This window comes from Podarcis tiliguerta (assembly GCF_965153285.1).
Source record: "Podarcis tiliguerta genome assembly, chromosome: 5".
In the NCBI taxonomy this organism is placed as follows: Eukaryota; Metazoa; Chordata; class Lepidosauria; order Squamata; family Lacertidae; genus Podarcis; species Podarcis tiliguerta.
The window spans coordinates 68,647,982-68,675,284 of record NC_139538.1 but is presented as its reverse complement, the minus strand read 5'-3'; the positions used below and the strand labels follow the sequence as shown (position 1 = coordinate 68,675,284).

General features: G+C 42.8%; 2 protein-coding genes across 2 annotated transcripts in view; one reads left to right on the top strand and one right to left on the bottom strand.

The window, feature by feature from the left end:
* CDH23 (cadherin related 23) overlaps nt 1-27,303 on the bottom strand; it is a 406,157-nt gene that overhangs the window by 50,391 nt on the left and 328,463 nt on the right. The gene's annotated exons all lie outside the window — the stretch shown is intronic.
* On the top strand, nt 178-27,264 carry VSIR (V-set immunoregulatory receptor). Its single transcript, XM_083441464.1, has 7 exons — nt 178-424; nt 8,056-8,475; nt 10,451-10,507; nt 14,849-14,956; nt 22,349-22,376; nt 23,523-23,710; nt 25,188-27,264. The coding sequence occupies exons 1-7, from the start codon at nt 349-351 to the stop codon at nt 25,223-25,225; spliced, it is 915 nt and encodes a 304-aa protein (XP_083297590.1). The 5' UTR covers nt 178-348; the 3' UTR covers nt 25,226-27,264.

Below are 27,303 nucleotides of genomic sequence, written 5' to 3'. Positions count from 1 at the left end.
CGGGAGGATGGCCTGACGAAGTTTGCACGCTACAGACGGGATAATCTCCCAACCTGTCAAATCGATGCGTCACATGCGCGAGGCATACCCGGTTTCTCTCTCGGCCTCCAGGGGGCGACCTCCGTTCGCGCTGCCCGCCCGGTCCAAAGCGCGCGCCCCCCGCCCCCCCCCCGCGCTGGGTTTGCGCATCTGGGCTGCTGAAATTTCCTGTGAGTTTTGCAACTCCCTCTCGGCTCTGCTTCGGGACTGCCCAGCTCCGGGCGCCAGCCGCCGGAGAGAGACCCACCCAGAGGGGAGCGGCGAGCGGAAAAGGGATTTATTATTTACTCTTCTTTCACCTCGCGCGGCATGGACCGGGAGGCAAGGAAGCGGCGAGTCCCGCCGCCGCTGCTCCTGCTGACGCTTGCCTTGGCTCTCCCTCGAGGTAAGGGCAGGCGGGGAGCCTTGGAGGGCGCAGCTGGGTCTGCGCCAAGACCCGCGCATTCGCATTCCCTCTGGGCTGGCCTGAGGGACAAGGATTCCCGACGGTAATGGAGCCTTCCCCCCCCCCCCCAGCTCTGCACCCTTCCCTGGGAGGCTACCTGGCTGGAGCGAGGCGCTTTAAAAAGCAGCGAGGAAGGTTGCTGCTAACGTGGGTTGGGGTGGGTGGCAGGAGGGGTGTGGTGGGAGGAAACCAAATGGAGTTTCAATACCTTGTTGAAGCAACCTTCCTCCCCTTTCCTTGCCCCCCCTTCCTCGCTGTGCTTCTTGCACCCAGGACAGGTGAGTGGGTGGGCATCGTTGGCTTATCCCACCTCCATCCATCCCCAAACGGGGCTAAAAGCAGGGCTGGTTACTCTGAAGTATGTGCAGGATGCAGTTGTGGTGGTGCAGGCTGGTGGTGTATAAAGTTTGTCAACAGGTGAGGGATGAGTTCCAAAAAGAGCATCTTGGCGGCCCAGAGGGATGCCTGTGCCAATCCGTTTGTATGAGTTGCGAAGCCTTTGGAACACCCACACACCTGTATCCTTACCTGCTTGGCTGTGTCTTTCTGGCTCTAGAGCTGCCCATTAAAAAAAACAACGCAGCTGTGTACATATCTGCATGTGTGGGGTTTGAAGTCCAGAGTTGGCTACAGACCAACTTTTAGGCCTTGGATTTTTTTATATCGCTCAGGTAACTTTAATGCAAGGCTGCTATGTCATACGTAGGGCTTTTTGCTGAACGTGGAGGAAACTGGACCCCCCCCCCCCGTAACTGGGGCTCAGCTGAGATCACTGAAAAAATATTAAAGTCATTGATGCCTTGCAAATCATGTTTTAAGGGAGAGGAACAGCAAGGGAATAACAAGATTATTTCGGATTACAATTGCTCCTCTCCTTTGCACAAGCCGTCGAAATAGTCAGCAAGTTAGCTAGCACAGTCTGACAGACAGCAATGGGCTTGGCATCTGTGCAAGGTTACATCTTTGCTTAGCTGTGAATTCACTTGGGCAAATAACTGTCTTTCAGTTCTGCATATATAAATGTAAATATTAATATTCTGCGTCTCAAGAGTTTTTATGAGGCTGAAGGAACTTTGTGTTAAAGGCATCTAACCAAGAGATAACAAATAACATTATATAACTCTGAATATTTGTTTAAAATGCAAACAAAACAGCTACTCCTCCAAGCACTTATCTGTATCTGATTGTCAAATTTTCCAAGAGGTTGAGAAAGAGCATGATAAGCATAACTGTGTAAGAAGGATGAGAAAACTACGTACTTAACAGTGTCAGATCAATACTTTTCCTGCCTGAGGTGGGAGCATCAAATGCTCCCCTCCCCCAGCACTTAGTACTCAAGACCAGTTGAGTTATTGTGGCATCTGAGGCAGAAAATACCATAACCACCTTTCCCTCCTTGGCAGTAAAAATGCCACAACAGTTCAAGTACCGGGCCAAGTTCAAACTGTTACTACTTGTATGCAAAGCCTTTAACATCTAGGGACCAGTTTACCTGTGGGGTTGGTTGCCTTGATCCATATGTGCCCACTTGACTGTTTTGATCTTCAGAATGGGCAACTGTTCCAGGTAACACATAATAATACTTACACTTTAGAACCCTCTGCCTATTGACTCCTTTTTGGCACCTGCCTGAAACATTTTTGTTTAGGCAAGCCTATCCAGTGAGGTAGAAGCTACATGTCCTTTGAAACTTTTTTAGCTAATTTGAACCATCTTCTCTTGAAAGCTTTTAAATACCTGTTTTTAACTTTTATATATATATAAACCAGGAATTTAATGTTTTGTTTTATACTTTTGTAAAAGCTTAGAGGTTCTTTTATGTTGTGTTGTGGGTTTTTTGAAATCAAGTAGTATAGAAATTTTGTTAAAATATATCATAATAATAAATTTAACAACTTAACAACTTGCTGCGCTTTCATGATACCCAGAATCAGCTGCCTGCAGTCCTACAGTCTTAAGTTAGTAGCAGGAGTGGCTGGCACCATGGGGCGGAGCCATGGAACCCCCCTTCCTGATGTCGGCTTCAATGATGTGTACCAGGATGGTGATGAGGCAGGGTGGTAATGAAGTTGGGGCTGCATGGGTGCATCAGCAGCAAGGATGGATTAGCATCCCTGGAGCAGTTGCACAGGCAGCCCCAATATTATCTGTTTATTTATGAGCATTTCTACACCACTTGATATTTCAAAGATCTCTAAGCTTTGCAATGGCCCCTGTCCCCACACTGTCTTGGGAAGTGGTTGCTGTGAGCAGCTGGATGCATTCTAGAGCTTTGCCAAAGGGAAACAGACAAACAGAAATTAAAACACTCAGGCAGCAGCGCTGCAGCCCCCCTAACTGCCTTTGTGCTTACATTAACCCCTACCCTCCCCCTGCACCCACATTTGTCTTTGCTCTACGATTTTTATGGATTTCCCCTGTAAAATATGTATGCTGATGGAATGGATTTGGAACTGTTGTGGGTCCATTCATTTCTACCTAGTGTCCTGCCGCTTGCGGGCTTCCCAGAGGCAAGGACTATGAGGGGGTCTTCTTATATTCACATGCGAGCCTATCCCTCCTGTTGTTGGTTGTTATCTGTCTGTCTCAAGAGACAATGGAGGAGTGCGCCTTTGCGGGTGAAGTCAAACCGTCGAGTTATAGTGTCTGCTGTTGATGTAGAGGCAGATACAGGAGAGACTTGTTTCGTTGCAGCTGGGGCAGATCTGGTTGTGCTGCTGCAGATACATCATGGCTTATTCTTCTCTCTGCGCTCCTTGCAGTGGTAATTCCTTTTCGGGTCACTCTGCTATGCATGCACGGCCTGACTGACTGCCTCCAGGCACTGTGGTCATCTGCAAGGGATTCCCACACAGCGGGGCTGATGTTGCCAGCCTTCACGTCTTGCATCCTGATATCTTTGTAACACAGAGGTTGTCTGCTAACAGGCCTAGTACCTGAAGTCAGCATCCCATAGAGCACGTCCTTGGAGAGCCTGCCATGTTCCATTCTGTGGACATGGCCAAGCCGGCATAGACCTTGCTGAGATGGGAGTGTGGACATGCTACGAATGTCTGCTTGGGAAAGTGCATCTTTGCTTGAGACACTGTCCTGCCATGTGATGCCCAAAATCTTCCTGACGCAGTGCATGTGGAAGGTATTGAGGTGTCACTCCTGCTGGTTGTAAGTTACCTATGACTTACTCCCATAAAATAGTATGCTCAATACGCAAGCCTGGTAGACCTTGATTGTTTTTGGTTGTTATCATCACATTTTCCCACACCCTTTTAGACAGGTGAGCCATTGCTGTAGCTGCCTTGCCAATGCGCTTAGCAGGTGAGCATCGTGTACTAGTGAGTACTTCCTTTTTGTTTGCCACTGGGTAGCTTTGTTGAGCCACTCATGGAATAAGCTCCCTTATTTAAAAAGTTGGAGAAGCTCTATTCGTAGATACCTTCAAATCCCAAATGTGAAAAGCAGTGGAAAGCATTTTGAATCTTGTTGTTGTTGTTTAGTCGTTTAGTCGTGTCCGACTCTTCGTGACCCCATGGACCAGAGCACGCCAGGCTCTCCTGTCTTCCACTGCCTCCCGCAGTTTGGTCAGACTCATGCTGGAAGCTTCGAGAACACTTTCCAGCCATCTCGTCCTCTGTCGTCCCCTTCTCCTTGTGTCCTCCAGCTTTCCCAACATCAGGGTCTTTTCCAGGGAGTCTTCTCTTCTCATGAGGTGGCCAAAGCATTGGAGTCTCAGCTTCAGGAATCCCATTAAACTGATTTTGTATTCAGCTTGCTGCCTTTTCTATTTCCTAGCAAGAAAGACTTCTTCATTAGAAGTGACATGCCTTGCATCCTGACACTTCAAAGTGCTGGCTGAAATACAGGGAGTACGCCCTTCTTGTGCGACTTCCTTATTACGGTTCATGGAAAGGGAAAAAAGCCCCTTCACCGAGGGCATGTTTACGCTGTGTAGCATAAGGAACTACTTCATTAAGAGTTGCGCAACGGGTTCCGCATTTATTCCCTCTCCCTAGAGGGTGTGCAAACAATAGCTCTGGACAGGGAGCCGGAGCTCTCTAAGAGATATCAGAAAATTCCAACAGAGAATTCTCAGCATCTTCCTGGAAGACAGAGAGGCAGTCATTCTATATACTAATGGCAAAGTCGTTTTCCAAGTGCTGAACTTGATGCACATCCACACCTGGGAGGAAGCTATCGGCATACCTGGGGGAGTTCCAAGGTTTGCAGAAATATAACATATATTTAAGGGGAACAACTTAGGTGGGCGAAAAGCTCCCAAGAACAGTTCAGCGAAGTCTGTGTATGCTCAGTGGCATAGAATGCTGACTGACTACAGGTGGTGGAGGAGGAACAAGAATATCCTTTAAGAGAGGAGGTGTTTTCTTGTTTATGAGACAGGTGCCGTAGGGAGATGAACCATTTTGGGGGGGAAGTGGACTTATGCTAAACTACACACAACGTTTTCCCCAATTCCTCCCCCCTCCTCAAATTTTAAACTATGTCTTCTGTGTCATCTAAGTGAAAACTGACGCCACTAGTTTACTGACGTCTGTTACAGGGGAAGTAATAATTGTGGCTGCAAAGGAGCTTCCAATAACCTGTGCAAATATCCCTCCCTTACAGTGTTGTCAATTTATATGCATGGGTTTCTTCCCCACCCCCCTCTTCTGTCACCCTGAACTGAGATACCACTACCATATCATGCAGTGCCACACAATATTACTGTATTTAGACAACACCCAAAAAAGGTTAAGTGCTCATTGTAAGATATTTGGTTGATAGTCACACAGGCATTTTGACATTTGCCTTGCTCACTGCCATTTAAATATTCTGACATTTAGGTTTAATTAAGCCTAAGTCAAGGAAGTAAAATCACACTGTGTTCCAAAGATCCATGGAATATTAGCATCATCTGTGTTGCATTATTCGGCGAATTTAAACGCAATTAAATCAGATGTAGTGGGAGGGAGGCATGGTTTCACCCAAGACCTTTGTACCCTCATTTATGGTTAATTGTTCAATGAATTAATCATCAAGTTCACAAACTCCCTTTTTAAAGTCAGCGTATTCATTACTATTCCATTGCTTGCTGTCCATGCCAATGGGTGAAGTTTGACAGAAGACATCACGGGAGTGGGTTCCTCACCCTCTCTCCTCAATCACTCACTGCTCCCCAAATTAGCCTAAAAGATTAAATTGCAGTTTAATCTTCTTTTAAAGGTACAAGATCTGTAATAGTGAAATTTTTTTTAGAGCTTTCTACAAATTAAGGAGATTCATCTGTCCCGGCCAGGGTCTTTCCCCCCATCTGGAGCTCACAGAGGCTCAGCTCCAGCACCTCTCAGGTGGGCACCATTGCTATTTGAAGAGAACAAGGGAGAAGTTCATGGTGAGCTCCGGCACCTCTTTTTCTAGAAAAACAGCACTGCTCCCAACCTTCTCCAACTGTAAATTTCAATATAAAGCACCCAAGGATCCAATCACATTGCTGAAGGGGTAGCGGAATCCATTAAGTCTTGTGCCTTTTTGTTGTGCTACCTCAATTTTATCCAGTAGTCTCCTACAGTGTTTGGAAGATTTGAAGGAAGTACAGTGGTACCACGGGTTACAACGCTTCGGGTTACAGACTCCGCTAACCTGGAAGTAATACTTCGGGTTAAGAACTTTACCTCAGGATGTGAACAGAAATCGAGCGGCGGCAGCGGGAGGCCCCATTAGCTAAAGTGGTACCTCAGGTTAACAACAGTTTCAGGTTAAGAACGGACCTCCAGAACGAATTAAGTTCTTAACCCGAGGTACCACTGTAGACAAAAACCCAGCACGAGGTGAGAGGGGGGCTGCAAGAAGAGGCTTGCCTCTTTGTGCCATCCCCCCCCCAACCCTCTTCAATGACTTAGTGCTGCAAGGCTTCCTCCTGCAGCAGGAAGCGCTTGGTGAACTGCAGAATTACTCTGCCACTGGGAGAGGCAAGATATGAAACTTAACAACAACCTGCACACACCTTAAAGCTCTAGCCATAAAAACCCCAAACAGGATGTTGCTGCAGTTAATTGAAAACATATTTTGTTGTTAATACCAGCAGACTCTTCAGATTTTTAAAAGCCAGAAGTTACTTAACCACATAGACTTACAACAAAACAGTTTTGCAGTTTTTAAAAAGTTGGTGGTTACAAAAGGGATGGAACACATTAAATCAGGGGCAGGGAAGCTTTTTCAGAGCCAACAACCACAACTGCCTTTTTGCGGCCACATTCTCCTGGCGGGCAAGGCGAGAGGCAAAAGTGGGAAGAACAATAGATGCAAATTTTATGTTTGTTACAGTAGTCTCTTGAGACACACGGATGCCAACAACTTCAACAACAAACACCTGTTAGTCTCTTCTCCATCGAAGCAAGCTAGAGACATTATCAAAGTTCAGATTCCAGTCAGGCAAAAACACTTAAGGAAAGTGTCAAATAGGGATAGCTATGGGTGTGGCCTGAGGAAAGTGGGTGTGTTTGAGGGGGTTTCAGACAGACGGGCCTGGAGGGTCAGATCCGGCCTCCCCAAGCCTCACCCCTGTGCTAAATGGATAGCCTTGCTGTATGCATGCTGCATTGAACTATTTCTAAGGCAAATTGCACCAATATACCACTTAGGGGTGATTGATGTATCCAAATATTGCAACTGACCTGAATGCAGCTTTTATGCTGGCTGTCCCAAGTACTGAACTGATCCGTAGCTGTTTATCCACCCACCGCCTCTCAAATGGCAAAAATATGAGTCAACAGGCAATCCTAAATATGCATACACTTAAATGAATTAACATGGAAATATGCAGCTGTTTTATATCCCTGCGGGAACTGACAACCCTTCTAAACAATCCAAATCAATTCCACATTAAGAGCCGCAGTTTATCAAGGTTCTGTGAACTACTCAATAGCAAACATTTGTCTGCGGTGATCCCTCCAGATGATTTTTTTTGTTTTTTTTTTACTTTAAGAAGTCTGAGCCTTAACTGTTTCTAAAACTAAATGAGTTTTTAGCAATTTGGCCTTGAGGGGTGAGGTGAGGCCAAGAACTACAGCTGTTCCTTTTTTAAAAAGGAAAGTGGCTCTATTTAGGAATGTGGGTGAAGGTAGACACAAATATCAGTAAGCATGTCTTAAGACACTCACGCTCTGAATGTCTTCAAATGGTCAAGGCTCTACAAAACACTCTGGCTCATAGCTCCTCCTCCTCCTCCTGGCTCATGTTTAATTGATTTCAGTGAAATGTAACTATGAACTTTACAGCAGTTTGTGGCATCAAAAATATATCACATTATAGGCTTCTGAATGAAAAGGTCTGTTGGTGCTGTTGCACGTAAAGATGACCACCAATAAAAATATTCTGTGATCATTTATTTTTACTTTAATAAACGTAGAGTTTCATTTGCACCAGAAGCCCCTGCTTCATTTACCAGAACGGTACTCAGTGCAACTTTGTGAGTCACACTTTCTCTCGTGTAATGGAAACAATAATGCCTCTCTGTACTTGACATACTAAGTTGAATCTCTCACATGCTTCTCTAACATTCTGCTTTCTTCCTGCAGCACAGTCAACCACCTTTAAAATCACCACTCCTTACGCGCTCTATATCTGCCCTGAGGGTCAGAAGGTCACCTTGACTTGCAAGCTCAGTGGGTCTCTGGCATCCCAGCATGACTCCATTTACAAATTTTGGTACTTCAGCAACCAGGGAGACCAGAGCTGCTCCCAGAAAAAACATGTCCGCAATGTCTCAGCAAAGGAGCTGCATCACGAATCAGAGAAGCACAGTGGGCAGCGCGTGAGCCACCATGGCTTGGAATTCTCCTCGGATCACCACGGGACGTTTCATGTCACCATGGCAAATCTTACTCTCAAGGACAGTGGGAACTACTGTTGCTACGTGGTAGAAGCTGAAAAGGAGCACAACAAAGCACGTGCCAAGCAGCAGGCTCATGGTTTCATGGAACTTCGGATACAAAAAGGCAGGTGAACTTTGTACACAAAGCAGATATAGCTAAAGCCATATTTTCTCCTGTTTCATATTTTCCCAGAAGAGGGGTCAGCAAACTTTTTCAGCAGGGGGCCAGTCCACTGTCCCTCAGACAGTGGGGGACCAGACTATACAGTGGTACCTCGCAAGACGAATGCCTCGGAAGACGAAAAACTCGCAAGACGAAAGAGCTTTTCGTTTTCTGAGTTGCTTCGCAAGACGGATTTCCCTATGGGCTTGCTTTGCAAGATGAAAACGTCTTGCGCCTTTTTTTTAAAACCGCCAATGCATTCCTATGGGAAACCGTCAATACACAGTGGTGCTTCGCAAGACGAAAAAATTCACAAGGCGAAAAAACTCGCAGAATGAATTAATTTTGTCTTGTGAGGCACCACTGTATTGGGGGGACGAACGAACGAATTCCTGTGCCTCACAAATAACCCAGAGATGCATTTTAAATAAAAGCACACATTCTACTCATGTAAAAACACCAGGCAGGCCCCACAAATAACCCAGAGATGCATTTTAAATAAAAGGGCACATTCTACTCATGTAAAAACACGCCGATTCCTGGACCGTTCGCAGGCTGGATTGAGAAGGCATTTGGGCCAGATCCGGCGCCCGGGCGTTAGTTTGCCTACCCATGTCCTAGAATCACACATACAAACCTATTGGCATGGATGGTCCTACACTAAGGGTGGTGGAATTCAACCAAGTGTTACTCAAGGAGAGTCCCTTAATGGACTTAACTGACGTAAGAAACTGCATTCTACTGAGTCACATCACTGGCTCATCTGGTTCACTGCTGTCTACACCAAATGGCAGCAGCTCTCCAGGGAGCCCTAATCTGGAGATGCCGGGGATTCGAACCTGGGACCTTCTGCATGCAAAGAAAATACTCTTATCACGGAGCTACATCCCTTCCCTCAAGCCTAAAGTGCTTAGTTATGTTCAATAATTTCAGTTTTGCACTATGTGGAAAGCTTAATCGAATGCCATCCTAACAATCAAAAACTGTAGACTACCATTGCCGGGGGGGGGGGTGTTAATCAAAAGAGTAAGCTTAGAACTGAGCCAAACTTGGGGACACCACACACACACACACACACACACACACACACTCTGACAGTGATGAAAATTTCATTATCCGATGGTTTTTCAGATGTTGCTCCATAGAGAGGCTTGCCCATTCAGAGTGAGTGCAATGTTGATCCAAGAAACATTGACCACACTGCCTTAACTGGCTTAGTGATGCTGTCACACAACTAACTGATTGGCTACATAGTGTGACATCATCCTAACCCATGATTCCTGATAGGCTAAACAGATTATTCTCAGGAACATGAAAAAGTCATCTTAAAAACGGAGCATGAAGTGAATTTTAAAAGCCCCCCCCCCCCGAATTTCTTCCTGTATTTTTAAGAATTGGGTTGCAATCTTATGTATGCTTTGAAATTATAATAAGAGTATCATATATAACCATTTTAAACCAATAAAAATTTAGGAAGCCTCCCAAGACTTTGGGATTTATGTGTTCTGTAGTGACTGGCTATTCAGACATAATGCTCTCTCTCAGTTTAATGTTACGAGAATGAGCCTAGCCTCCCCTAGCCTCATGCTCTCTTCTCTTTCTTCTCCTCCAGCATAGTTGTGAGGGGAATATCAAAAGCCTTTTTTATATTTTGCTTTAGATTAATCAGTTTAGCAAAGCATGTCATCTGAACCTCAAACTGTGGTTCATCTTAACTTGTGAAAACAAACCAGTTTCATTAACTCTGATTGGACGTTTATCGGAAGGGAAAGCTTCTTAACTCCTCCTCGTGGCCACATGGGGGAGGAGGTGAAAGTGAACCAGGGCGCTATGTTCGTTCTCACCCAAACCAACACATGATGTTCGTCCCTTTTTCAAAAGACCGCGCAAGAACTGACTTTCCAAGAAACTAACAACTATTTCTTTTATTTTACAGCAAACGCTACTTTCCCAAACTGCACGCTTCATTCTGCTGCCAGCATGGAGAGTGAAAGTAAGACTACCTTTGCAATTCAAGACAAATCGTTCTCTTTAAATGAGTGCAGATTACATATTCTGTTTCTGTTTCTTTATTTGGTGGTTATTTATTTATTTATTTATTTATTTATTATCTCATTACCAGTCTCCCTGCACTGCCTTACAGGCTCAGACTTGACCATCTTGCCTAATCCTCCATATTAGCCATTATCTCCTCCATTCTTTAGGCCTCATCTGATTTATTGCTTGCATGCATGTGAAGTAGCTTCCTGTGCACTATTAATCCGGTGGTTTCCTGCTTTTCTCAAGATTCATATCTTTAGCAGCACCTTTTCTGAACAAACCTTCACTAACTTTTCCCTAACTCTCCCCAACCCTGCCCAATTTATTTGCCTGCCCCAACCTAACATTTCCTTGCCCCATAAGTATTTATTGCAGACTGTAAGCCCTCGGAGGCAGTGCCTAAGGCATTATTGGTGTTCTATATATGTTAAATTTTGCTCTCTCACTTCAAAATGCAGCACAGGGGCTTGGTGGGAGGCAGACATCTATTACAGCAACAGGGACGTGGACAATGAAATAAGTGGGCAGTTCAAGGAAGCAAAAATAAACTGAAAGGACATTTTAGTATTTGTGCTGTATGTGGATATGCTTTGTTTGGAGAAACAGTGCTTTCATATTAGCAATGCCATACCTTGGCCTTACGGTAAGACTGCAGTGTTTTCTGAATCACTGAATTGGAGGGGGCCCTTGGGGTCATCTACTCTAACCCCCTGCAATGCAGGAAAATGCAGTTGTCCCATACAGGGATCAAACCTGCAACCTTGGCATTATCAGCATCGCACTCTAACCAACTGAGCTATCCTTTCTTTTTGTTTTCACAATATTGATGACAAATTTATAAATATGAGCTAACAAATCTGTGGTAATGCTGCTACAGGCGTTTACAGATCTTATATCATCATTGAAGACAAGACTGCATGAGATTAGTGGAACTTCTGATAACAAAACACTTTTTGAAAAAGGGAACAAAAACCTGCTGTCAGACGTGTTCCTAAAGCAGCTCTGAAGGTCCTAGCAAAGTTGTACCTCCTAGCCAAATTTAGGCCAGGAGCTCACATCTGCTTTCTTAGTTTGTCCTTAATGGCTCAGGGTGGGAGCTTTAATAACCTCTTTGTTCTGCACTATATTCCATATCTTCAAAAACAAAGCTTCCATTTCCCACACATGCTGGGAAACATAGCTTATTACCAGACCAGAGGCAATTCTAAATCTCTGGAGATTTCTAGACAACATACATAAAGACAGAACTTGACTTCCTACAGTTCCAGCAAACAGCACTGAGGGCCAATTTATACAATCACAAAATCAAGGGAAGTTTTTCAAGCAGCAAGTGAGTCAAGTTGCACGTTTCAATTGCCACCACCTCCCTTTCCAGGAAAAAGTCTCTAGGAAAACATCCCCTCATTGACATGTTCCTGTATTACACATGCAGGAGATCTCATTTTTGTGGAAAAATATGCAACCCTTCAAATTGCTGCCTGATGTGAATCTGTCTAAGGAAGTTTTCCACCCTTGCTCATGGGAATTGAATAAACAGGTTTGACTCTTGTTCTGCATCTTACACATATTACTGAACTTATTCCAGCCCAACTAATTCTGACACTTTTCTTCTCCCTACAAGTTTTGGCATCTTGCTATTTATTTTGTTCGCTAAATATGTGGTATCTTTAATTTTAAAAAGGACCGGAGAGTAGAACTTCATATTGTTGCAGAACAACCAGATAAACTCTGAGCTTCAGGTTCTCACTCTTCACTAACTTAGCTGATTCATTACTGGATGAATATACTTGTCATAGGTGCTGTAACTACTTGGAAGCAGCTCTGTGTGAATGCAAGCTGCTCTTTCACTGCAATTCGGCAATGCTTAGAACATTTTTCTCCCTTCTCTTTCTCAGTCAGGCAGCTGTATTTCAACAAGTCTAACTCATACTAGTCATATCTGTTTCGAGACAGATCTGTCCTGTCTATAATCTAGACACTATTTAATATCTGTAAATAAAAATTGGCTGCTGGCATGGAATTTGCATTTACCTATCAGGCTTTGGGTTTCACTGCCTTGATTAAATCTGCACAGATGCAGAGTAAATAGTATTTGCTGGACTAAAACACAGCTTGCCAAGTCAAGTTGTAAGTTGATAAAGGTTTAGGAAGTTGTGGTCTAGCACATGAGGCAGAGAGCTTTGCATGCGATTAAATGCCATTAGCTTATCATGAATCTGAGCCCAAAGGGCGATGAAACTACCAAGTGCCTTTGCATTGACTTTGGATCAAGTCCAGTATTTGCAATTACAGCAGTGTCTCCCCCGCTTCCTTTTTGTACTGGCAAAAGGGGCTGAACAAAATATCTTGTTCAAGCATTTTTGAAGAAATTTGGAATACCCTTCAAAATGTCATACATAATTTTTTAAAATTTCCCCAAACTTGCCAAATTGAGTAAATAAATACAAGTAGGCATCTATAATAAAATAGTAATAATAGTAATAATAATAATAATAATAATTTTTCTTTTTATTAATACCCCGCCCATCTGGCTGGGTTTCCCCAGCCACTCTGGGTGGCTCCCAATAGAATATTAAAAACACGATAAAACATCAGACATTAAAAACTTCCCCAAAAAGGGCTGCCTTCAGATGTCTTCTAAAAGTCAGGTAGTTGTTTATTTCCTTGACATCTGATGGGAGGGCGTTCCACAGGGCGGGCACCACTACCGAGAAGGGGGTAATCTGGTAATCTGGGGGATAATCTGTATGTAGCTAAAGGATTTTCGTTAATAAGAAAATATTCATTAGTTAAAATTATATTAAATGAGTATTTTTCTATTATTTACACATGCAGTCTCATTTGTATGCTGGGATCACATAGTGAGTTTATATTTAAATTTGTTACGTTTTAATCAAAATAAAATGTTTAGTTCCTTTTCCGCCTACGAAGGTTTCTTGCTAAACAATAACCAGTAGTGTTTATGTATTTTGGACCACAAATGATTAGAACCGCCAACTTTTTCTGGGCTCCAGTGCCCTCTAAACTGCATAACAGGTGTAACATCAACAAACTGAGCTCTCATTATTAAGTAGTGGATTGACAAAGCAGACAACATAGAGATTTCTCCAAATGGTTCTTTATAGTAAGCTGGAACTGAACTGAACAGCAAACAGCTCAGCCAGCCTGTCAACATTGTAACAACAACCACCCAGGGTTTCCCGCCTAAATTAACTGACGTGGACCTGAGTGAAAACTATATACAGTGGTGCCTCGCAAGACGAAATTAATTCGTTCTGCGAGTCTCTTCGTCTAGCGGTTTTTTCGTCTTGCGAAGCAACCCTATTAGCGGATTAGCACTATTAGCGGTTTAGCGGCTATTAGCGGCTATTAAAGGCTTAGCGGATTAGCGGATTAGCTGCTAAAAGGCTATTAGCGGTTTAGCGGCTTAGAAAAAGGGGGTGGGGAGCGAAAAAAAATCTCAAGACTCGCAAGACATTTTCGTCTTGCGAAGCAAGCCCATAGGGAAATTCGTCCTGCGAAGCGCATCGAAAAACGGAAAACCCTTTCGTCTAGCGGGTTTTCCGTCTTGCGAGGCATTCGTCTTGCGGGGCACCACTGTACATGATACCCCTGGTGGCCAGGGTGAGAACTTCAATACATAACACTCATCACTTCACAGAATCATAGAATTATAGAGTTGGAAGGAACAGCCCCCCCCCGAATAATCCATTCCAATCCCCTGCAACGCAGGAATCTCAACTAAAGCATCCATGACCCAAGGCCATCCAACCCTCTGCTTAAAAACCTCCCAAGGGAGACTGTTCCACTGTCAAACAGCTCTTACTATCAGAAAGTTCTTCCTGACTTCATCTCCACGTCAGGAGTAACCATACCTCTATAACATTTCAGTCTGGCAGAAAGCAGTACAACTATACGAAGAACCCAGTAGGCAATAATATAATTGCCCTAGGTTTATATACAACTACATTTGTTATCTTTCTCAAATGCTTGAGACATTTCTTTTCATCTGAATAATGATTACAGTCTTGTAAAATTGTTAAGGGACATTCGACTAAATTTTAATGGAGCACCACATTTCTGAAATAATGAAAATCCACTTTGTCACACAGGAATATTATTATACTGTGGCAAAGGCAACAACACTTTAGTATAAAGGAATTGCTTTTCTAATCAGGGCATTTTGGCCTCATATCTAAACCACCAAGTTCACACCCAACAGCCTCCAGCAATGAGAATAATCTTTCTGCTTGCTTGATGATGTGACTCTCTCTGTTTCCTTGCTCTTTTTCAGATGTCACAGCAGCTGCACTTGCAACAGGGGCCTGCATTGTGGGCATTCTGTGCCTCCCCCTCATTCTGCTCCTCATTTACAAGCAGAGAAAAGCAATCGCTAACAGGCGTACGTATCAAAACGTTTCCCTCCCCTTCCTCACCCCATCCCGTCTTGATTCATTTCTCCTTAACAGGATTAGTATTCGGTGCAAAGTGACACACATACGTATCTGGTTCTTCTCCTCTGTGTCCTTTCAAGAGCACGGGCGCTAATATGAAAATACGGGCGCTAATATGAAAATATTTGTGCTATTGCATTAATGATACCAAGCCATTTATGGTGAAAGCAGAATTGCTTCTGGGAGGTCATGTGTGTGTCTTTTGAAGTGCTCTGCATTGGTGATAAATTTCACGGCAATGGCGGTAGTCCTTTCGTTGGCTCTTCTGTCTCACATGCTGGAGTGAGCAGGACCTGTTTTGCTTCACAGTAGGCAGAAGGGAAAGGCAGCTGAGGGGCTTGAAGCAAAGTTATGTCTGCATCCCATTTGCTGCTGGAGAGCTGTTTAAAATGTATTCATGAGCTCTGGATTTGAACTTGGAAATCCTAAGCGGAAGTGAAGTTGTGTGGCGTGGCACAGCACTGATTGCTTTGAATACAAAAGCAAAAATGTTTCCATAAGCCATTCCTGGCCTTGTTCTGACTTACACCACTTCCTATTGCCCACAAGAAGCAATGAGCAGAAAGCTGCTACATACGTTTTATTTATTTCACAACGTTTATATATCTCTCGATTGCGGTAAAACTTCAAAGTGGTTTGCAAAAAGAATAAAGACCTAAAATTGTCCGTAAAAAGATTAAAACACACTTCGGCTTCTGCATGTCTGGATAGGCTTGTCTGAATGAAAATGTTTTTAGCAAGGCTCTGATAAGAGTACAGCAAAGGCACCTGCCTAGGGTTGCCATATTTCAAAAGGTGAAAATCTGGACATAAATGTTGCTGAGCTGTTTTTTTTAGCAAAATTACACACAAAATTGACGTATTTGAGCTATTTTTTTTAGGAAAATCAGCAAAAACAGCATTGCTGACATGGGTTGCCATGCACCCAGATTTTCCCAGACATTTTCCTGATTTCTGCCAAGACAGTGCTTCCAGGTATGTCCAGGAAATTCCGGGCATATGGCAACCCTACAACTGCCTGACATCAATAGGCAGGGAGTTCCAAAGTGTGGGTACCACAGCACTAAAAGACTGAACAAGTATTATGTGGCATCTGTAACTGTGCCAGCACCACAGATTGAAGCAGGTACGGTGATCTTGCAAGGCAACTGGTCCCAAGCTAGTAAAGGCTTATTATGCCAATATAAACTAGGCCATGAACTTGGCCCAGTAACAGATTGACAGCCAGTGCAAGGCTCTGAGGAGAGCTCTTATATACTGATAGTTTCTTACTCCCGCCACAGCATTCAGCAGTAATTATAGCCTCTGAGTCAAGTCTAAGGGAAGCCACCCCCCCAAAAAAATATCTTACAGTGTTTCCGTTGCTGAATTAGGTTAAATAAAACAAATATTTGTGTGACGTCTATTCTGCCCCAGTTCTGCGTATTAGGAGTCGTTCTGATTAAAAGCCAACATTCCAGCTCTCTATTTAGCAGCCTGTCAGCTGCTTTCATGTTCCAGGCATAGCAGCCTCTCCACCTCCTCGGACTCTTGTTTATACACATTTCTCGGAAAATGGATGACTGGGAGGAATTGGCGGAACGAAAGGGCAGGGTTGGTTAACGAAGCACCAGCTTGTTAAATTGTACTGGGGTGTGGCACAGTGCTCTGTCGCTACTTAGAAATTGCATCATTTCTGTAATAGTGCGTTCATATTGGGCCAGGATGCTTCTGCATGTTTTCTTCTTTCTGAGTTGCATGGAGCAACTGTGCCTGCACACAGGCAACTAGAGAACCGGGAGTGACTTCTTCCTTATCACTGTTCTATGCCAAAGGGCGATGTCTCACTACAAAAGAAAAATGAGCCTCTCTTCCTTTTCGTAATGCCAGTTGCTTCTGTTACTTACATAAACTAATGATGGAATAAAATTAGCTAGAACACACCAAACATTTCTGTTTCACTCCCTAAGGGAATTTTTTTTTAAGTGCAAAATTATAACAGGATGAGCCTTCACCTTTCTTAAGTGTAAATAGATGCACACTCATATACTGACAAACAATTTATGATCACTGCAGAATTTGGCTTGCCTGAATTCTTCCAAAGGTCAGGGCATTTTTTACATATAAGGCTTAGAGAGACTTGTAACTTAAATCTGTCTACCCTGGGTCAAATCCTGATTGGGATGGATTGCTTTGCCTTGATTTCAGGACATTCACATTGGAATGCACAGCCAGCAGGGCTAATGCTTGGAAATACATTAGCTTGAGGTGTGAAAAAGACATGTGTTTTTTAAACTGTGGAATAACCTTCTTCCATTTCATATAAATATTACAGTTTCATTCAGTATGAACAGTGTGGTTAAATTTCAGCAGCTGCTTGGTTCTTTCTACAGCTTAACTGTAAGAAGTAGAGGAATGAAAGCATTAAAATCTGGAGCTAATTAGACTAACTAATGTACAGTTCATTGGATATTTCCCCTCCCCCTCATCTTTTCAAACCTCATTTTAGGCACTGAAGTGAGATATATCCAGTGCTTTTTTTGGGGGGGGGTATGCAGGGGTACACATACCCCTAAACATTTTGTGAATCTTTGTACTTTTGTCCATTTACTGTATTTATTTTCCCTGATTTGAACTATAAAATGGTGATTCAAAATGAGAGTACCCCTAAACATTTTTTAAAGAAAAAAAGCACTGGATATATCCCGCCCCCCCAGCTCCATTTTAATACTACCCTAGCTGCTTTCATTGTGCAAAGTTCCAGCAAATGTTTCTTGGGTGTAAGAATTCAAACACAGTGGATTGCCTCACATTCTGAGGTTCAGAACTCTTACATTGCAGAAGTTGCAAAGTACACCAGAACACACTGGTTGCCTTCCAACAGATATTGTACTTTTGAGGGGATGGGAGGAGGCGAAACGGGGAACTTCTTCAATTCCACTGAATTACCACGACACACTTGTAGCAGGCAAAACATACTCAATGACACTCCTTCTGTATGGCTTGGAGGGTGATCCCCACACTAAGAGATCTCCAACTCTTGCTACCACCTAGGAGCCAGAGGTCTCAGAAAAAGCTGGCACTGGCTAGTCTAAGAGAGCTTCTGTTCCACTTTCATTCTGATTCTTCTCTGCCTTGACTAGAATGAAGCAGATTTCAATCAAATGTCCATTGTTAAGTTAAGAGCTATATTCAGGAACCAAAGAAGAAAGGTGATTTTCCTGAACAGTTTAGGTCCGTCTTGTGCAGGTTGACTAAGCAGTCTCTAGAGGACTGTCTTGCAGGTTCTGCCCAATCTAGCTGCTGTGCGATGACTAAGTCAGCTCACATGACCTAGTCTCCCCCTGTCTCCTTAATAATCTTGCTTTGGAGCCTTGCTTCAATCCACTACACTGATGCGCATCACATAGGCCTAGTTGAAAGTAATCAACTAATGGATTCCTCCACCCTCAGAAAGGAAAGGAAAAGAAAATAAAATAAGACAGTCCAATCTGATCTCTCTTTAATATTAGGGCTTGGTTTCTGGGAGCTCTACAAAGAATATACTCTCTTCCATTTCAGTTACACAATGAATCTAGTTATTATAAGTAGCAAATAAGGAGGAAGTTACTCTTCTTGCAAAAACAGGTGCTTTTAGACTCAGCAAAGGACTAGTGTTTCAGTCGCTGTACAAAAAAATGTGCAGAAGAATGAAGAAAATGCTAGCAGGAAATACTAAAAAGTACAAACAGAGGGAGTAGGAGAGAAGCAAATTTTGTCAAATAGAAAAATGAATGTCAGCAACATATGCAAGTTGGATACGATCCTGTTTAATTATGCTGAACAATTTCTAGTCTCAAAATAAATTGCAGAAAGACCCCAATTTTTAAAATGCAATTTTTAAAACATTCTTCTTAAAGAATTGTTAATACTAAGTTTCTCTGAAAGAGTAAATTGTTTAATATTAAATAATCTGAATATAAACACATCAGTCCTACAGTTAAATCTCTAAACCAATACAGAGACTTCAAGTTAAAGAAGGCTTTTAGATATAATTGAAGAACGAATATGGCAATTTCTCTCATACGAATACGTGCACTCCAGCTGCTAAACAGAGGCATTTAACTGTCTTCTCATGAAAATAAATCTTTCCAGTTTGCTCAACAACATAACAAATATTGCTTCACCCTATTAGTCATTCTAGTTGTTTGTAACATGGTTTTTGTGAGGGTGAGTGCACCCGGGCCAAAGCAGAGTGAATCAGAAAAAGAGCATTACGCTCGAAAGAAAGAGAGACAATGATAACCAGTGCACAGGTTATTTGATTCTCATACTTAATTTCACAAACTGCAATGGCTTCTGGTCCTAAGTGTCTCAGGAATCAACCACCTGACGTCACAATAATGTCGAGTGAACCATTTTCGCAGGGGGTGGTTTGAAATCAAACCACATAGGCAAAGGCACATACTCTGCAAGCCTCAATGATCAGCTGCACAGGGACTGCAAACGCCCTTTCGGCGCAGCTGCAGCTTTACCTGCCCCCACACCTGTAGGGCAGGTGGACATGGCTTGGTCTAACAGGCAGGCCTGGTGGGCCTATTAAGGACTGTGGGGTGGAGGTTCCCAACCTCTAGTTTAGAAAACGCATGAGGAAATGCCAGTGGAAAGCTCCATTTAAATTGGTGTTTTCCTCTCCGATGCCTCCTCATTACGTAAATCTCTGATTTAAATTACCTTTGCTTTAAATCCACCCTGATGGGCCGCTTCACAAAGTTCTGTCACTGTATTTATGGCAAATACATTAACCGCTTGCACCAAATCATGCTACCCGACCAGAGAAGAAACTCCCTACATTCAGAAAAAGAAAAATCTCTCTGTCTTGGAGAATACACAGCTATATGTTTATTTGTTTGTCCTTACAGAATGATAAAATATGTGGTTCCAGAACTCCGCTCCCACCTGTCCCACAAGCCCCTTTTGCCAATGCGTCTCAATCCACCCACTGCAGCAAAAGCAGGATGTTAGTTTCTTTGGTCCAACTACAGGCAGAGATGGAAAGGGGGCAAAGTGGCTCTAGGTGCATTGTCCCTCTTGTTGTTTTATAGCTTTAAAGGGAAAGCCTGTCTCTGAGTCGATACGTGACAACCCTGTCCAATACACAGAGTCTAAGGCGTGCTCTGGATTTCTTGTGCTACCAGCGGTTAGCAATTGCAACATGGTCAGAATATACATGCACACTTACTCGGAAGTAAGCTGTATTGAACTCACCTGTGTAAAACAGGTGTAGGACTGGTCACGCTTTTAAATTAGAAAAGTTGGTAACGCTTTAGACAATTAGAAAAGTAAAACAAGCTAGTTCCTTTTTTAAACATTTAGTATACTGAATATTTTTGTAATACGAGTAATAACATTACCAAACTTCTCGGTTATTTATTTTAAAGCCTTCATTAGTGCTGTTTCAGGGAAAAGGTATTCAGAATCAAGCTCCCTGTGAAGTCATGTGCCTTTTATTAGAGTCACGAATTGCAACACATTCCTGATGATTAGCTCTAATACTCTGCTTCGTGAAGGCAAGTTAGCCACTATTTCTGCCAATGCAGATGCAACACGGTTGTGTTAAGAGTTTACTTGACTCCCCCCCTCCCCTATTGCATGATGGCTATTCCTTCTGGAAAGTATTTGCTAGGCAAATCAGAAAATAAATTACCCCATCCCCATCAGTGGTAGACTTTGGGCTCTCAAATTTCAGTGGTGCTCTGTGTGATGCTACAATTTGATGCCCTCCCCCCATTTCTCGCTCAGTTTACATCAGTGTTGTAGCACCCCTGCCAGTGGCATAGTGTGGGTTTTTGGTGCCCGGGGCAGGGGAAGTGTTGTGTGCCCCCCTGGTGGACTGGACAGCTGGGGTGGAGGCATGTGTCCCAGCCCTGAAGGCCTGGCAAGGGGTTGTGGCTTGCCTCCCCACAGCTTTGGAAGGCAGCAGGCGCTTAGTCATGAAGCCTCAGTGATGGGGGCACCTGGTTTGCACTCAGGGCCACTGTCCCTCTGCTCCTCCTATGCTATAGAGAGCCAGTGTGGTGTATTTCTGCCAATGCAGATGTAGCCACACTGGCTATAGAGAGCCAGTGTGGTGTAGTGGTTAAGAGCGGTAGTCACGTAATCTGGGGAACCGGGTTCGCGTCTCCGCTCCTCCACATGCAGCTGCTGGGTGACCTTGGGCCAGTCACACTTCTTTGAAGTCTCTCAGCTCCACTCACCTCACAGAGTGTTTGTTGTGGGGGAGGAAGGGAAAGGAGATTGTTAGCCGCTTTGAGACTCCTGAAGGGGAGTGAAAGGTGGGATATCAAATCCAAACTCTTCTTCTTCTTCTTCTATGCTATGCCACTAGGTGCTGGCAGCCAGTACTGCTACACCAGCCACACTACCCTAAAACCACCTCTGTCCCTGTTTATACATGGTCTACTTCTGTGCCCGCTGGAATGCATAATGCTTACTCGTAACATCACAAAGCACCCTTTCTCGCAGCAAACAAGCTTGTTTTAATTCTGTGCTTATTTGAACAACATCTAAAAACACACACACTCTCAACTGATGGCCTATTAAGCAAAGAATCTCCCATTCCAGATGTTCATACGCTAGAAATATTTCCCTTCTGGGGAAAAAATGTAGTTGAAATAAAATTATGATAATATGCATAAATATATGTTCCTGCACAAACACACGCAAATATATATATATTTAAAACCCTTGAAGTTTTCGGTTACTAAATATGAGAGTTTCAACACTTGAAACTGAAAATCCAGGAACAATTCATGAATCAGACTTGAATGGTAACTGTAAAGTTTCTCTTTTATGTAGCAGCTCAAATAAAGGAGCGCAGGAGGAACTGTAGGACCAAGACCCCTGTATTATATGCAGTAAATTTTGTTAGGATTTAACTTTTGCTTATTCATAAAAATGTTTTCACTAGAAGGAAAGAGGATGAAATAATGGACAGAATACCATTCCTGGCCACTGCTAAACTGCTTATATCTGGTATCTGAGTACCATGTGGATTAATAGTTTCCACTTCCCCAGTCCAAATCACCAAGCCAATAAGCGTCACGACAAAAGAGAAAGGAATTTGTTGCTTAGGAAAAGCAAAGCAAACAGTCACTAAAGAGGAATTGGAAATGCATATCCTTATATGCACCATGGCCTCCTCATCTGTAGGATAGATCTCTTGAATAGAAAAGACCATACACTCAGCTCAAGGGGGGTGGACAAAATTAACTTTGGGTTTCTTCTATACCTGAAATTCTATCACCTGAAATTTTTAAAAATGTGAAATAGGACTGCCTAGGGAAATGTCACAGTAACAACACTGCATTCCTTTTTTGCAGGTGCTCACGAACTTGTCAGAATGGAGAGGTGAGAAATTCTGTTTTACTGTATTGCTGTATTTTTACTTTGGAATTTGGCTTAGGGCACACAATAAAATCAAGAGAGGTTGAAGTATCAAGAAGTTGCGGTTTAGCAACAAATAGGATAAAGCAATTAATGAAACCACAGTAACGCAGCAGCCTAACTTGATCAAATTGCAATCCCAAAAAGACTTCTTCAGAAAAGTCTGAAGTCTTTGTGTCTTAGCAAGAAGCCTTGCTAGAAAAGGAATTCAACAGAGAAGACAGCCACTGAGGAAAAGGCTCTCTTCCTAGTAGGTGCCAAATGCACCTCCTCAATGTTAGTATCTGAAGCAGAGTTTCTTAAGGTGATATAAGATGCCAGTGTAGTGGAGGTGAAGACATTCCACATGGATAGAATAATTCCTTGAGATTTCCTGAGCTAGGACATTTAGGACTTTAAAAGTTAAGGCAGTCGGATCAGTACTCTTGGAACTAGCGTTATATAGATCCCATGTTTATATTTGCAGCAGGTGGCTGGAAACCTGTGGGCCAACTTCACCTACCATTCAACCATACCCTACTATTAGCTGAAAGAAGCCCTACAGCTCTATCTAATGATCTTCATGGCCAGTGTTAGGAAAGAGGTGATAACATGGTGATAGATCTAGCTTTACCAGTCAACGGGTTTTTTGTTGCTTACATTAATCAAAATATGACCCCTCCATAGTTCTAAAATGGATTGTCTGACAGCATTAAATGTGTTACGTGTCCTGCTCTGCAGGTTTTGCTTGAACCAAAACTACCTGGATGAACAAGACACTGAAAGATGGAAATTAATTTTGGTGTCACTACTGACACCACAAATAGTTACTTTGCCTTTAAGAAATGAATATTTTTACAGTGCTGGAAACTTGGCTTTTGAAAAGGAATATTTTGAGCAAAAAATAGACTCTCTAATTGGTTTGTAGCTGACTCAGTTCTTAGTAACCACTGAAATAGTCATTCAGGCACTACCGAACACATCTTAATACACACCAGTACTTCTCTCCTCGATATAATAAAGACACAAGTAGCAGCAATCTAAATAGAATTTGTTTTCCATCTAAGTAAGAGGAGAATGAGACTTGATTCTGGTCTGTTTAGTGTCTTGAACCTGTGCTTATCCTTTCAGCAACACCCATGGCATTGAGAATCCTGTCTTTGATGACGTTCCTACCATTAATTCGGAGCCCAAAGCCAGGCCGCAATTAAGCTACATGGCTAGCCGCCAGCTATCAGAGTCTGGTCGACATCTTCTCTCGGAGCCGAATACTCCCCTCTCCCCTCCAGTCCCGGGGGACTGCTTCTTCCCAACACTGGGTAATTATTCATTTCTCTCTCCCTCCCTCTCTCGTCAGTTCCTTAGCTAGCAGTATATATATATATATATATATATATATATATATGCTTTCGTAGATTTTCACGGGTACAGGAATGCAGGTTTTGGTGTCCTCGGGTGTCTTCTCTCCTCGATATAATAAAGACACAAATTAGCCCTCCCCACAAAATCTGACACCAGATCCAGAGGCACACAGAACGCCATCACCAATCAACCACACCAGACCCAAACCCAGACCCTCTCCACAGATAAATTACAGACACCATCCAGTAGCCAAACCAGGGTGGCACCTCCGGATGCTGCACCCCCCTGCAATCCCTACACAGATCTGGCTGGCACAGGCCACAAAACCACAGCTCGCCCCTATACACGAAGCCAAGCCAGAGCACAACCAAGTGCAGTACAGCCATCTTCTCAGAAAAACTCTTCACAAAGTTCAAGAGTTCAAGACACGAAGGCTTTAGCAACTAATCCACACCTAATGACCCACCTAAGTGGGATTCAGGAAATCACTCAAGAAATCACTCAAGATATCCCTCAAGTAATTAAGGAACAAAAGAAGAAAAGGCACACTAGCCTGGGAACCTCCTCTCTGCCCAGAACATTGGAGGCTATACACCACACCTCCTCAACAGTATTTATAGGAACTCAAACACTGAGATCCTGCTCTGTTCCAGTAACAAGAAGCCGAAAGCACCAGCCTGAAGATGACGAGTGAGACCTCGTCGAAACGTCGCCTAGACACCCCAACTTTTACACGGGAAGACACCCGAGGACACCAAAACCTGCATATATATATATATATATATATGTTTATATATGTGTGTGTGTGTATATGTATGTGTATGTATGTGTGTGTGCCAAATGCTGGTGGAATAATTTCCTTTTCAGAAGTTGCCCATGGCCATACATTTGACTACACATCCAAGATCAAGGGGATGGGGAGTGCTGTTTGCTGCAATGCTACACGTTCTCAAACACCTTGAGATCAGATAAGGGAGGAAATCACGAGATGAACAGCACCCTTTGGCTCCCCTAGGAGTGTCCCTTATCAGTTTTGTTTCACTTATGGAAAGCCAGCAGCTGGAACTCTGGTCTGAATCCAGACTCAATCCCCTAGCGTTGGCAGGGAGGGAGGACTCTGGAGAACCTGAGATGTTTCCTAACCTCTTGATTGGGGTGGTACTGTGGCTTCTAGATACAAATGCTGCCTGCTATGGCTCCAGAAAAAGGCTTTTATATGCTATGAATGCTAGCATAGAGTGGGAAGCAACCTGCATTCTCACTCACCACATTCTCCTTTTTTCTTTGCTTTTGGGAGGGAGGTGAGAAGTAACCAGCTCAGAAATCTTTACAAGGGGCAACAGTCATATAACTACATATAAATAAGTTTGCAGGCATGAATATACAGGGGGGAAGTGGAAAAAAGGGAACTAATCATCGCTGTTTGTTTTTCAGAGCCTGTTCCTGACTCACCAAACACGACAAATGCATAATAAAGTTTTCCAGGAAGAATGTCTTTCATGGAATCTTTGGCCTCAATTTGGACAAGGGTTTGCCTGCTGCATCAAACAAACAAACAAACAAACAAACAAACAAACAAACGAGAAGGGGCAGTGGATAGGAAGGGAAAAAAGCTTTTTGAAGACTGTTTCTAAGGGGAAGAAAAATGGTGATCTCTGAGGCACTTGGTGCTTGTCCTAACTTTCACTTACTACTCTGTTCCTTAAATACAGTATATCAGGGCAGAAAATAAGTTCTGGAAGAAGCTGAGGTACTGAAACCTTCTAGGATTCTGATGGCTTTTTCTTTTCACAACGCTGATGATTTTACGAACAATTGCCACATATTTTAAAACAGGTGTATGGTTTTAATACACCAGGACCATGTACAAGACTGGAGAAGAGATCAAGAAGATTTCTTAATTCTAAGAGGAACAGGCCATGGGGAGGAATCATGAGTGTTTCCACCATTTGCCTTAAAAACTGAACAGTGATTTTAACACTTTCCTCCATAGAAATATGGACTAGATTAAAAAAACAAAAAACTTCAAAGCTTTCTGTCAGAAAAAAACCATCTTAGGAGTTCTAGGTCTTTGTTTATATGAATTGTATTGCGTATACATATAATTTTAAAAGCGATGCTTTGCAACAGATTTTGCTTGTATCCTGGCTTAAAAAAAAAAAATTACACATGAAAATCTCACAGTACCTGGCTGCAGTCTCAACTAATTTTTCCTTCTTAAAACATCGTAATTATTTTTTTTAGCAAATTTGGCTCTGAACCTGCTCTCTGAATTCTATGAATCAGTCTTTTGATTTTCTTTTTACCGCTTGCTGTATGGTACATGCCCAACTATGAACTAATTAGGGTGGTGTAGCAAATAGTCAGCGAAGCACAAGCATGCCAAACTATCAAAAATTAGATCTAATGTTAAATCTAGTCTGCCGTTGTCACAAAACAATTGAGACCGATTTTAGAAATTTGCCCAAGATGTGGATTTCGCAACACACTTAGGACCTGACAGTTGTGACTTTTAAAAACAGATCTGAAAATTAATGTTTTGGTCTAATCCAATTTCTACCAAAACTGCAGTGGTTATCTCTCAAAGATATGAGGATATATTCCAAATGCCTTAGCTCAGAAGCATGTTTTAACCAGCTCCCGTTAGTCTATTTAGCACATCCATTGCAAACAGTGGAAACTGCAAGGCAAGGCAAGGCATCTCAGGCTCTTTGACTGATCATATCATATTCATTAGCAGATTAAGCCCTTCCAAGGCATGTGGGTTTGCAGAGAGGAACTAATGCTTCCATTTCCAAGAGAGACCTCACATTAAAAAAAAAAAAAAAGTAATATACAAAATATGTAGGTTGTGATTATTTTAAATACATTTATAGGAATAAAAACCATTCCAATAATTTCTAAATGATGCTAAGAGATACATGCATGAGACTCTTAATCTCAGGGTTGTGGGTTTGAGTCTCACGTTGGGCAAAAGATTCCTGCCTTGCAGGGGGTTGGACTAGATTGACCCTCATGCTCCCTTCCAACTCCACAATTCTATGATTCCTGCCCCACGTTCAGTAAGTAAGTTATTCTGGAAAGTTTGAAGTTAGGACGGATTAAGAAGAAAGTTAAGGCGCTTTAAGAAGAAAGATATTCATTGCTTGCCATAGATGAGAGAACACAAGGAGTTTGACTGTATACATCCTCCAGCATTTTAAATACATATGAATTAAGAACAGAAAGTAAAGAAAAGAGAAAGCAGGCTTATTAATGACATGAGCAAAGACCTTACTCTTTCAACTTCATCCTGCTTGCTCCTGTCTAGTAGGAAGCGGTGTGTGTGTGTGTGTGCGTGTGCGCGCGTGTGTGTGTGTAAAGGTAACTGCTTGTGTAAAGGTAGGTCTGGAAACGGCTTATCCTACGTGAATATACCAGCTGCTCTGATAGTACCTCTGAATGTTTTTTATATTTGTGTTTGTTTTTTTTAAAAAAAATGTTCTGATGAGAAAATAAAAGGTTTATTGTGGTTGCGTTTCTCTTTTGCCATGGGGGGGGGGGGGAAGGA